Here is a 13,167-nt window from a genome sequence, read left to right as displayed (position 1 = left end):
ATTGAGCCCCACGTCAGGCTCTTCCTTTATGAGCCTGCTTCTTCCTCTCCCACTCCCCCTGCTTGTGTTCCCTCTCCCGCTGGCTGTCTCTCTCTCTCTGTCGAATAAATAAATAAAATCTTTAAAAAAAAAAAAAAAACAGGTGGAGTTATTCTAAGAGAAGAAGTTGAAAGTCCTAAACAGCAGTCAACAAACACATAGCCTGAATAAGTAGAAAGAAATTAAAATTAAGTAATTGTTATTTTTCCGAATTTATAAAGTCAGCATGGTCTGTGGGTGTCGATGCAGCTTAAACCTATGGACTCAGGTTGATTTTCATACCCTGGTATAGTTAAGTCGGTTGATTTATCCTCACCACTAGTTTAGCTCCCAACCTTGCACGAAATCCTGAACTTAACCCCATGTACCCTAGAAATCAAGATATATTAGCCAAAAGCTGTAAAGGTTGGAAGACCTGGGTTCTGGTCCCAATAGCACCACCACGTAACTGTGACTCTGGAAAATCACTTGAACCCTTTGTGCTTCCATTTCCTGATCCGTACTGTGGGGACCTCACAGGGGTCTAGCAGAAAGGAGCCTTGCTTGTCCTAAAGCCTGACACAGAGGTTCCCCCTACTTGATCCACTTTCTGGAAGACGAACCCAGAAGCCCACATGAAGGGAGGAAGGGGAGCAGGCAGTCCACATCTATGGTGCTTCTCTTGCGCGCTGGAACCTGGGTCAAGGCTTCACTATAGGATTCCATCTGATCCTCTGATCAGCATCCCTGCTTTACACCTAAGGCTACCGAGGCTGGAGGCAGCTTGCTCTGGGTCCCCCAGTGGGTGGGAGAGAGGACTGGAATTCAAACCTAGGCCTGTCTTCCTCCAACAGTCAAGCCTCTTCCTGTCATGCTCCTGCTGCCATTTCGAAAAATAAAAACAAATAATCATCAGAATAAAGCTGGGGAGTTGGGTTCGGATTCTTGGGCTTTTGCAACCCAGCTGAATGTGTCTTGAGGGTCTCAGAAAGTTCTCTTGGAAGCTTTTGATAAAATGTAAGCACCAAGGATATATAGCCTCTTTATTTAAATAAAGAAACATTGGTAAATGATAAAATTCTTATGTGAAAACATAGACACTGAAGAAGCTCAAAATATCTAGAAACCAAGAGGGGTTCCTAGATAGTAATTTGAATGCTCTCTGAATTGAGTAATCAAAGGGAAAATTTTCTCTTTAAGAAAGTACTTTACCGTGTGCGGTTTTGAAGGAGATAGTAATTCAGAACAGAATTTAAGTTTTACACTTATTAGTGGACTTTTTAATAGAACAGCAGGGCAATGGCCCATATCAGAACAGGTACTGAATTTGTGACCAGGTGCCCCCTTAGCCACCTGCCTTCAGCCAGAGGCACTGACCATCTACTGCCTGGCATTGTTACAGCATTCGTCATATCTTAACATGTCTTATGCATGAGAAGAACCTTAGAAGCGTTTTGATGTCTAAGTTATAAATGCTTTTTTTTTTAATTTTATACAAAGCAACCAGCCCAGAAGCCCTAAAGATTATTAATGTCAGGTGATACTGCTCCTAATTGCCCTTGCTAGTAGTTCTAATAAATTCCGTTAAATCCCAGAGCTACGTTTTTTAAAGCTACTAAGAGAAATGATTTTTGGCACCCAGAGCTCCTTCTCTGTTTCTAAACACTGCCAGGATTGGGGTGGTGTTTGTTTTCTTTTTGTCATGGTGTTTACATGCCCTGGCGTGGGCCGTGAGTGAAAATGCATTTGGTGATCTCCTGGTCTCCCTGCAGTCCCTAATGGATGTTTGTCTAAATGACAACACCCAGTTTAGCGCTGTTAACGCTCCGGTGACAGCACAGGACCAGCCTGGGGGTGGGGGAGTGTGTGTTACGTGTGACAGTTGGGGGCGTGAATGCAAGATTGGGAATCTTCTGTGAGGTAACCACTTCCTCCTCTAGTAATCTGGTTCGGGAAGCATCTTTTTGTGCTGTCTCCCACAGTGCCTTGTTTTGGGAGTCAGACCATAAATATTCATTGAGCCAGAGAATCTCAAAACTTGATTATCACCCCCCTGTAACTCTAGTGCTGGACTTGCTCTTAGGCGCCCAAATTTCTCAGGCTTGACAAGGACGAGCTTACGAGTCGGCTAGTGTCATCCCCGGGTGAGGATGACGGGCTGCTGTCTGAAGTCAGTTTACACGGTATTCGACGTGGCATCTCTTTGTGGGGTTGCCTGTGAGCTCGATTAACACAGCAGCCACTCTTCCAGATACATGGCTCCTAGACCATATTTAGCAAAACGCATCCGCACTTCCGTTTTGTTCACCATTGTCCCAAGCACTGTATGTGGATGTGTTGGACGCAGTGGGGCCTTTCAGGAAACAGCAGGACCATTCCAGGCAGAGCATGACAGGTCTTTAGAGGGCTGCGCCGGCTCTAACCCAGGCCCTCAAGCAGACTGCGGTCTGAAAGGGGGAGCCATGAATTGCGCGTTGACAGCGGGCCACGGCTGTCCTAAGGCTCAGGTGGTTGTCAGCCATAAGTTTAGCTCAGCTCTTTGAGTAATTTGTCACGCCTCGCTCGGCCCCTGCTGGGCCAGCACGTGCCAGCTTAGTGTCAGAGTGCCTGTTCGCCAGACGGCCACTCAGGCCTAACGTCCTGCTGTTCCCTGGACCAGCGGCTTGCTGGGGCCGTGCACGGAGGGCCGAGCCGCGCGACAGCCAAGTGCTGTGCAGAATAAGCGTGTTCATAATGAGACGTGAATGGCATTAGTGGGTCCCTCTAGAATTGGGCCTGAGAGGACGCCTCTCACTGTGGAAGTTTGGCAGCCTGTTCGTTTGTCAGGGTGAGTCACCAGGAGTTCAGCCTGCATTCAAGAAGCCAGTGCAGGCCCTCACCGCCCAGACCTTCGGCTGTGGTGACCATCTACGTAATGCAGTGTGACTCCATTAGAGGGGCCGCTTTTGAAATCTTCAAACACATTTTGCTTTTTTAAAGTTGCCTAGAATAAGCCTAAAGAGAAATTCTGGAAGAGGGCTGCCTAGTAGCTCTTTCCATGACAAAGGGCATGCTCTCTGTCCGTGCAATCCAGCACAGTAACCCCAGCTCATGTGGCCGCTGGGTGCTTGAAATATAGCTAGTGGGACCCAGGAACGGAATTGCTATTTTTTTCGTTTTAATTAATTTAAATTTAAATTTAGGTAGCCACATGCGGCTTGCGGCTACTGCGTTGGCCAGCACGGCCCCAGGATGCCTCTGGTCTCATGGTGTAGAAACTCTTTTCTTTTCTTTTTATTTTTTTTATTATTATTATATTATGTTAGTCACCATACAGTACATCCCCGGTTTCCGATGTAAGGCTTGATGATTCATTAGTTGCGTATAACACCCAGTGCACCATGCAATACGTGCCCTCCTTACTACCCATCACCGGTCTATCCCATTCCCCCACCCCCCTCCCCTCTGAGGCCCTCAGTTTGTTTCTCATAGTCCATAGTCTCTCATGTTTCATTCCCCCTTCTGATTACCCCCCCTTTCTTTATCCCTTTCTTCCCCTACTGATCATCCTAGTTCTTATGTTCCATAGATGAGAGAAATCATATGATAGTTGTCTTTCTCTGCTTGACTTATTTCACTTAGCATTATCTCCTCCAGTGCCGTCCATGTTGCAGCAAATGTTGAGAACTCGTTCTTTCTGATAGCTGAGTAATATTCCATTGTATATATGGACCACAACTTCTTAATCCAGTCATCTGTTGAAGGGTATCTTGGCTCCTTCCACGATTTAGCTATTGTGGACATTGCTGCTATGAACATTGGGGTGCATATGGCCCTTCTCTTCACTACATCTGTATCTTTGGGGTAAATACCCAGTAGTACAATGGCTGGGTCATAGGGTAGCTCAATTTTTAACTTTTTAAGGGACCTCCACACTGTTTTCCAGAGTGGCTGTACCAACTTGCATTCCCACCAACAATGTGGGAGGGATCCCCTTTCTCCACATCCTCTCCAACAAGTGTTGTTTCTTGCCTTGTCTATTTTTGCCATAGAAACTCTTTTCGGAATATAATTAAAGGAGGAGGAAGAGGAAGGGCCTGTGTTGGGAAAGCTGTATGCATCCTTTGACAAAAGAAAATAGAAAAATATTTTACGCTCTTAAATCACATGCTTACTACCAAAAGCTAATTGGAAAAGCATAATTTTCACCAACTTTCATTTGTGAAGAGGCCATTTTGGAAAGATAGTTTTAAAATCCAGTGAGAAATGCTAGAAATTACTTTTGCTCTTCCAGAGCAGCAAATAATGAACTGATTGATGGTGATCCACGTTCCCTGTGTTCCTGGAGAATTAGCATGATTTTCAAAACGACTAAAACACGTCTTTTAACTTTTGCATTGATAACTAGGAAGGGGAAAATGAGACGTCATGCCGACTTCCCCAAGTGTTAATTCATAAAGTCATACGTGCGGTGCCTCCATCCGCTGTCAAATTGTTCTGACGTTATCCTGTTATTGGAAGTGCATGATTCACCTTCTGAGGAAACAGAAGCCATACACAAAAGGGGAAGATTTGCTTTCTGCCCTGTGAAAGGCTGCCACACGCAGGGGTCCTATTAAGACAGCTGGAAAGTTGCTTCAGCGTGTTACGCTTGTAAGTTTTATTGGTGACTGGTTTTTGATTACACATTTGAATGCGTGTGTTCCAGACTGCAGTTTTAATTAAAAGGCAATAGTCTTTTCTTTTTTAAATTGCATTGTGCACTCTCTGCTAGAGCCTCTCACTTATGAGCTCCTATTTTCTCATACTCTAGCCTATCCTGGCTTGAAGCACTGGCGCCCCTTCGGAGCATACTTTCCTGGCCTTGCCTCTTCCCAGGGACGCGCATCATCTCTCTCTTTTTTTTTTTTTTTTTTTAAAGTGTACCACCAATTCCTGCTTCAAGCATCAATTCATTCTATAGGAGACTGAGCAGAACGTTCTATCCACTGACCCGGGAAGGGAAGGTCCGACACTGTCCCACAGCCGTCGGTGGAAGGAGATGCCACCTCAACCAGGGCCTCTGTTTTGGTTTGTTTGGATCAAGCTTAACAATCTTTTGCTGTGATTCTGTAACCATTGATGTACATATTTTTCAGGAATACTGGTGTTGGATGTAACCAAAGTCTAAGAGAAACTTAGGTCTCAATATCAGAATCTCACTGTTAATTATGACTCATATTTAATTCCCTGGCAGGATAGTAACAGACTTGTAAGTACTTTTCTTCCCACCCCTCCTCCCCCGCCAACCAACACATGTAAAAGTTGCATAACTGTAATCAAACCAAAGTGAACTGTGTCATTGTTATGTGTGTCATTCCCTACTTGCACTTGCTTCCTTGACCGGTGACCACAGCTACGAAGAGCGAGCTCTGTACCTCGAAGCAATAATTCAGAACCACCGAGAAGTCATGACGTTTGAGGATTTCGCCGCCCAAGTCTTTTCTCCCTCGCCCAGCCCCTCCCTCGGTGGAACGGGTGAGTGTCTGCATTATTCTGCCCTCCCGCGCTTAGGACGCACTCGAGCAGCAGATGTACACCTGTTTTTCACAGATAAATGCTTGCAAATTTAAGAAGAGCATTCTCCCTCTGAATCAACTAATGAATATCAAAAGGAATGATGACATTCATTTTAATTTGTTTTGTATCCGAGCTGTTCACTCAGTGCTTTTCTTCAGCTATCCTGTTAACCCCCGAATCTAGCAAGGTTAATGAACTTTTTCTCAGTAATGTGCTCCGGTTCATTCACGAGTGTGGGTTTCTTGCTGAGCTGGGAATATGTTGTTTAAAAGCGATGCCCGAATCAGTGCTTACTTATCAAAAAAGTGTTCCTCACAGTCGAAGCCGTTGCTACTAATGCTAAATGGGGATTATGCTGCCGAGATACTCGGGTCAGGGATTAATGCAGGAGAAATGGAAGGACAGTGTCCCCTGGTTCGTCATTACAGCAGAGCGGCGTGCACGCTTTCTCTCTGGAGTGGTCTGTGTCACATGGACAAGCTGCCGACCAGAGCAGCACCTGGCGTGGAACCTGTTTAGCAACTGGCTTTCAATCATTTTCATTTATTACGCCAATGGAAAATTTCAAAAATTTCCATGAATGTCCTTGTTTTTAGGTTTTACTTTTTATATTTCCAATTTGAAAAAAAGGGTACTACCACTTAAACTGATTATATGATTACTGTGGGTGTTTTTTTTTTCCCAAAGAATAGAATTACTTGTGAATTTCTGCATGTAATTACAGATTAATTGCCTTTCAGAGAATAAATGGGATATTTAGTCAATGCATGTTGAAATTCTCAATGAGGGGCTTCCCTCTTCTTCCACCGGTGTAGACACAACTGTTAGCATGCTTAATAGATTTCTAACCTGTGTCAATTGTCTCTGAACACCGCCTTACTTCTCCGATTCTGACTTGTTAACAAATATCTTACACACAAAGTGAAAAAATTAAATTCAGTGAAATAAATCACTTACAAATAAAATCAGCCATGCATCATTGTTTAACATCGCTGGCTTCAATCCTTGCCTCTCCGAGCTTTGTTGGGAGATAAGAGGGAGAGGCTTGCACTTGCTCAGGGAGCCAGGAGCAGCAGGCAGAAGGCCTGAGAGATAAGCAAGCTGGCCGAGGTGCTGGAGCCGTGCGATTTACATAATCACGCCTCTGCTTCCTGGTGAGGCGTCAAGAAACACAGGGATGGCCTCTATTGATCTTTGTTGAACTGGAATACTAAACAACATGAGAAAGCTTATAACTTAAAGCTTTGATTAATGTTTCTTACATTAAAAAAAAAGTAGAACAGCTGTGAATTGAATTCTTTTATACACTCTGCCAACATTCTATCTAAAACCAAAAAAAAAAATCAGTTTCAAGGGAAATGAAGATTTCACACCACTCTGGCTAGAGGTTTAAAATCATTTCTAGTGTGTAGGTGAAAGAACACGAAGGATCTGTAGCAAAGTTAATTTTTTTTAAAGACCGCAGTCAGCTCTTTCTCATCCTCATGAGATACTGGGGCTTAATTTTTCTGTGCGGGGGTTTTGTGGTGGTGGTTTTTTTTTTTTTAACGCTTGAGAAAGCTTTTTGTTTCTTAAAATGAGAAGAAATTAAATAACAACTAGATATTGACATCCTTTAGCTGTTACATTCTTAAGGCTCCAGATTAAGATGTTCCCGAAATAAATATTGGTGAACTTTGTTTCCTGTGCATACTTCAGCATCTGTATAAATTAATTTTATCTTTTCCAAAAGTTCACAATTACTTTAATCAATTCAAATGAGCTAGTGTGTAGGTAACATCTTCAGTGAGTCTCCAGGAGTGATTTGGGTTTTCCAAGACCTGCTCTTTGGAGGCTAACAGGATTCTTTAAGAGCATCACATTTGCCAAAGTCACTTAGCAGATAAGGCTCTGACAGCTCATGAGTGGGCACTGGAACCGGTACAAAGGGAACGTGACACCAAAGGGGAGATATTAAGACAAATGTTGGTCTTCCTCTTTCCAAATTAGTAGCATCCGGATGACGTTTCACAGTGTTCAGGATTTAAGGCATTCAGTGAGTGTTGAGCGATCAAATTTTTGGTGCACATATCATGCCAACCCATGAATGCGATTTTAAGTCCGAGGATCGTGTTCTCTATTACCACTTTGCATATATGCCCACAACAAAGATTAGGAAGGAACTCGAAAGGAATTTGATGTGCACCGAAATTGGGGGGCCATGTGGTGAGGGCGGAGCATTTCCAGACCATAAATAGGCACATTTTCAGAAGCACATCCTCCCCTCCTTTCCCTGCCAGTTTTGCTTTTGAGGAATCCCTGTCCCGGCCTGTGACCATTTTTCCAGATGAAAACATTTTTCATTTATTCAGTGTTAGTCCTATTTTCTTGGGACAAGTACAGTCAAACCCAGATGAGCCAGCTAGCTTAAACTAAGAATCAGAGGTGGACTCTGCTCCTCCAAGCAGCAAGCCAACTGGAAAAATTGACCCTGAGCGGCTTAAGCCCCCACAGTGCACTTAGGACCCAATCAGACCATCTCGACCAGCAGCGCCATCAAAGCGAGGCCTTGGGCGCCTGCTCACATGCATATGCACAGTCTGAGGAATTAGGGGCTCCCAGGTTTTCTTTGTATCCTCGCTGCAAGGGGCTTTGTCGTTAATGCAGAGGGAGAATAACCTGAACCCTGTATTCCTTCCACACTGTATTTGTAGCAGCAAGCAGCCCCCGTTTCTGGAGGGAAGGCCTATAATATCAACCTTGGAGTCCTACGCATGAGTAAGAAACGTGCTCAGTGGGAGAGACTTGTGCCCAAAGATGCTGCTGTTGGAAAATGCCTTCTTCTCAGACTCCCCCTGCCCCAGTGCTGTTGCTTGTCACCCAAGGAAGCCATAGAGGGGCACACTGGCCAAGTACACGGGCTTCTTTTCATGATTCACTGTCAGCCACCGATGAGGATGTAGCATCTTCGATCGTTAGGCTCATAGGTGGGTACTCAGCCTTTTAAAAGGAGATAAAAAAAACAAACAAACAATTTTCCCAGTCAGAAAAGGTTATTTTAAAACACCACCTACCTCATACCTATCCCATCCACTACCTGTACTGGTAATAATACACAGTGTATAATAGGTGTTTGAGCTGCCTTTTTCCTAGCCCTATAGTTTGTGTTCCTTTTGATTCCTTCCCTTTTGGCCAGCAATTTCTAAAAGGTAGCCAGTGTGAAATTATTGGCTGCAATTAACACATATGTGTGTGTGTTTACATATGTGTATATGTTTATGCATGTATATACATGCATTTCACACACACACACACACACACACACACACACTCATGTCGGGGTGAGAGACTCAGCTTATGTTTTCATGCATGTTTCCAGGGAAGGGGGGCCGGCAGAGAGACCTTAAAGGGTTAACTGGAATGGGCGCCCTCGACTGCTGGGCGGGACTGATGTAATCACTGCAGCTCACAGCCAAGTGCATCTGTTCACCATGAGGTCATTCTTCTGCATGCTAATGATTTGGAAAATCAAGTCTAATGTTTGACATTATCAGAAAGGATATAAATAGTATAAATCTTTACTTTTTGGAAGCTGGTCTTATAAACAAGAGGAGAAAAAAAGAAACTTTAGCTTGAACCCGAGATTTTCTTTTTCCCCAGAACTGCTTTAAGGGTTGTGTCTGGACCTTAAAACCTTGGAGGAATCTACTTGTGTCTGTTGATAAATGAATCCCCAAATCACTATTACAGTCACAGCTAGCAATTTGGTAGTGGAGGACTACAGGTATGTCTACTTTAATATCTAATTTTAAGAATTTCCAAGTGCCTTGGTCAGACCCTCATAAAGATTGATTTTTTTTCAAAGGATGTCCCAAACCAAATTAAACCAGTTGTTCTCAGTATACACAAATCAAGTGTTTGCTGAACATGCCAACACTGTTTTTGGTTCCTTTCTACTTTAATATTGCTGTGGGGAGCCAGCAGAGGGAGCACAAATCTTTGTTTATTTGTGAGCCCTACATAAACACCTTTGATTTCTCCAAGATATGGTCAGAAATACTTCCTCTTCCATGATAGGCTAGATTGTAAGGGTTCCAGGATTTAGAACAAGTGGGAGGAAATTCCTCGCTAGGCTCCACCAGATTCTGCCACTTTTAATGTAGGTCATATTTGGAGCTTAACCCAGATTAGTCTGAGTCGGTCTTAGGATGCTCCTGCCACCACGACTCTTGCACAAAACTATAAGCTTTCATCGGTCACACTCACCATGTGCAGGGGAGCCCTCTTGGAAAGGATTATTATGCTCACCTACCTGATAAAAAAGACTCCAGTAATTTTCTCAAATTAAGTTCATAGAAACTATCAGAAGACTCTGCCTAGTGTCACTGGGTCATTCTGGTGACCCTCCTAAGACTTCAGGTGTACTGGTCCCAAAGTGAACCTGGCAAGTCGATACTACACAAACTCCTTTTATAACCCACCAGCCTTTGATGAGAGGAGTAAAGCTACACCCTGCTTCCACTTGCTGGAACCCCGAACCATGCACAGTGCTCACGTGTGTCAGGATGTTGTAGGCTTGCCCTCTGCACGCAGATCCAACATGGCCAGTTTGCTGGCACTTAGCAGTCAGGTTGATCCCCAGAAACTGCACAAGGCAGCCTCTAACTATAACCCCCCCAAAGATGACAGATTTTCCCCATTCATTGAGGGTGGTCAGGTTACAGATTCATTCTGTCTCTCTCTGTCTCTCCCATTCCCCTCTCTGCCCTCCTTTCTCCATTCCTCCCTCCATGTTAAAGTGTTCTTCATAAGGTTTTGATTGATAGCATTTCTTATGTATTCACCCTCCTCATAAATTCTCTGAAGCCAGCAAAGAACATCACAGAATGTTCGAGGAAGCTTCAGGAGATATCAAGCCTAACCCCTTCACATTGATTTTGAGTAGGTGAAGACCAGGCCAAGAAGGGACAACTGAAGGCCATGGGCAAGTTAGCAGTGGGGCCCTCACCCCTGGTTCCACACTCTCTTTTCTTCCCAAAGTGGAGTCAGGTATGAGTGACGTCATCCAAGACTCAGATGGTTACCACCATCCCCTACTTGGTTAGCTGTCACCAAACATTGGCTGTCAGTTACATTGGTCACAGAGTTCCCAACCAGCTACTTCAAGAGTTTTTTCAGTGTACAAAACCCATGTTGCCTCTCTGAGAGGAGAGAAGCAATACTATAGCAGTGTTTTTCCAACAGAGTCTGTTCAGGAAGGCTGTACCTTCCTCATTGTTGTTCTTCAAAAGGTCTTCATAAGGTAAGAATGAAGTCTGGGAAAGTGATAGTGCTGGAAACGTAAACAGCAGAAACTCAGATTACCAGAGCTGTTCGCATACGATGCTGTGGTTATTGGTTACTGGGGTGACCGTTTATAACTTCACTGGCCAGCACATCCATGTAGTTGTGCCAGTCTGCGCGGTGGCCTCATAGCTGTGGCTGAAAAATCCTTCCAGGAGTCCTCTCATTCCAGCTTCTAACCAACCACATGGACCAGATGAGGGAACTAAAGCCCAGAATATACTCTGACTTCATGTCATGAACAAATGTGCATCAGAGGCTTCCCCATGCCCTGGCTACGTCAGGCCCTAAGCATTGAGGCAGGCCATCCCAAGACCTAGGGGGCCTTCTGATACTCTGGGGGTGCTAGGAACGCAACTAGGACCCGGGCCCAGAGACCATGCACCCACACACTGCTGCCAAACCCTGGAATAAAGGCGTGTGGCCTCAGCCAAGTTACCTGTCACTCTGTGGCTCAGTCTGATTCTGTAAAATGGGTCTAATAAGAACCTGCCTTAAAGGGTATTCGTAAGGATTCAGTAAGTTAATATGTGTAAAGAGATGAGCACAGTGCCTGACACATAGGGCCCCCTCAGCCCCACATTTTTCCTCACTCCGTCCTGTGCAACCCTCTACCTCTTCCAGCCCATCTTCCTTCTGCCTTCCTCTTAGAACATGTGCCTCCCGATTCTTCCTTTCTCATCCTGGAATACACTGCTGCATGCCCATTGGCCTATCCCCTAGAAAGGGAGTGCAGGCCAGGGACCACGACTGGAAATGCCATTCCAGCGCCCACCCTGTGGGGACAGTCCCACTCATCAGAGCCATGGCTGCTGACTTTTTATTAATGTTAGTTAAAGACCTGGATAAAAGTTCAGAACTCCATTTATATAATCCAGAAGTTTCCCTTAAATACAAGTTCTCTTACATCACTGTCTATTCAAGAGCTAAGGGCCACCTCCACTCGGCACTCTCAGAACACTTGGCTGTAGTCAAATGAGTGTAGCCATGTGGCCTGCAAACAGCTAACCGCCCCACTCAGATAGCACCTCCACCCCTGTTGTCCTTCCCAAAGCCAGCCCAAATCTTCCTATCCACGTCCATCTCAATTCTGACCCCTTTGCATATGACTTTTTTTTTTTTAAGATTTAACTATTTATTTGACAGAGAGAGCAAGGGCAAGGGACAGAGAGAGAGGGAAAGAGAGAATCTCAAGCAGTCTCCCTACTGAGCATGGAGCCCAGCCCTGGGCTCAATCTCATGACCCTGAGATCACGACCTGAGCCAAAATCAGGAATCGGACAATCATCTGACTAAGCCACCCAGGCGCCCCATGACATATTTTTTTAAAACTAAAAATGTACTTCTTGAAAAGGGGATAAAGCATCCATAAGCTTTCTTTAAGCCACCCATAATCCCATCACCCAAGCCCAGTGGTGCTGGCTCCAGCTGCACACTGGACTACCTGCAAATTCCTGCATGACCCTCCACCAGAGAGGTTCATGTATGGGTCTGGGGTATGGCCTGGGCATGAGAACTTTCTTTTAAAAACTCCTGAGGGCATTCTACGATGCAGGCAGGACTGAGAACCACTGTCAAGGCATCTCTGTAATTGTTAGGTCCTCATTTTAGTGCCATTTAACTTGTCATTACTTCTGTCTTGGTTTTTCTCAGCATATGTAAATCGCGTGTATGTCTGCTCTCGTGCACATGCATGTGTCCTGTCTATAATGGGCAGTAAATTCTTTAGAGAGTGACATGTGTATGACTTCTTTCTTAAAACGTATGCAATAGGAATACAGTAGCAATTGGATAGAAAGATTCAGGCTGTTGCTTGTCTCCAGGCCACAGGTGTGTGTTGGGCCTGAGGCCGCGGCAGCACAAATTCTGATTGTGTTCAGCGGTCCCCTCGCTTCCCAAGCTCCTAGTGAAAGTGGACCAGTGATAAGCAATATGGCCCAAGCCTCGTGTGAGAAAGGCAGGGGAAGCCAGGGCCTGGGTACTCCACAAACCGCATAATGCAGTTTGAATAACTGACATGGGATGCGGGATACTTCCATAAATGGTATTGTGGGTTTTAAAGAGAATTCTTCATTGCCCTGTTTAGCACTAGATTTTGCTTCATGCTTATTCATCCCTTTTCCGTCTTAAAATGCTAATATTCTCCTCAGTGTCCACTCAGAGAGAGGGAAGAAAGAGAGGAGACAGACATTTGTTCCAATAGGAAACGATGGTACTCCCCGCCCCATGTGGCCATCTCTGAATTGGCCCTCCCCTCCCCTGCCCTTGGGACTGTGCTGGGCACCTGAA

The 13,167-nt window shown here is 44.8% G+C and overlaps 1 protein-coding gene across 3 annotated transcripts in view; it reads left to right on the top strand.

Moving 5' to 3' along the window:
* The window catches only part of RALGAPA2 (Ral GTPase activating protein catalytic subunit alpha 2), a 312,880-nt gene that overhangs the window by 284,627 nt on the left and 15,086 nt on the right, over window positions 1–13,167 (top strand). For all 3 annotated transcript variants that reach the window (XM_087853775.1, XM_087853774.1, XM_045809914.2), the window contains one exon: window positions 5,393–5,514. In XM_087853775.1, the coding sequence (XP_087709901.1) occupies window positions 5,393–5,514 (122 nt within the window). The remainder of the gene's footprint in view (window positions 1–5,392; window positions 5,515–13,167) is intronic.

The sequence above is a fragment of the Ursus americanus genome, chromosome 22 (genome assembly GCF_024610735.1).
Source record: "Ursus americanus isolate L20-20 chromosome 22, mUrsAme1.1.p, whole genome shotgun sequence".
NCBI classification, from domain to species: domain Eukaryota; kingdom Metazoa; phylum Chordata; class Mammalia; order Carnivora; family Ursidae; genus Ursus; species Ursus americanus.
The sequence above is the reverse complement of the archived record's forward strand: the minus strand, read 5'-3'. Positions and strand labels throughout refer to the sequence as shown.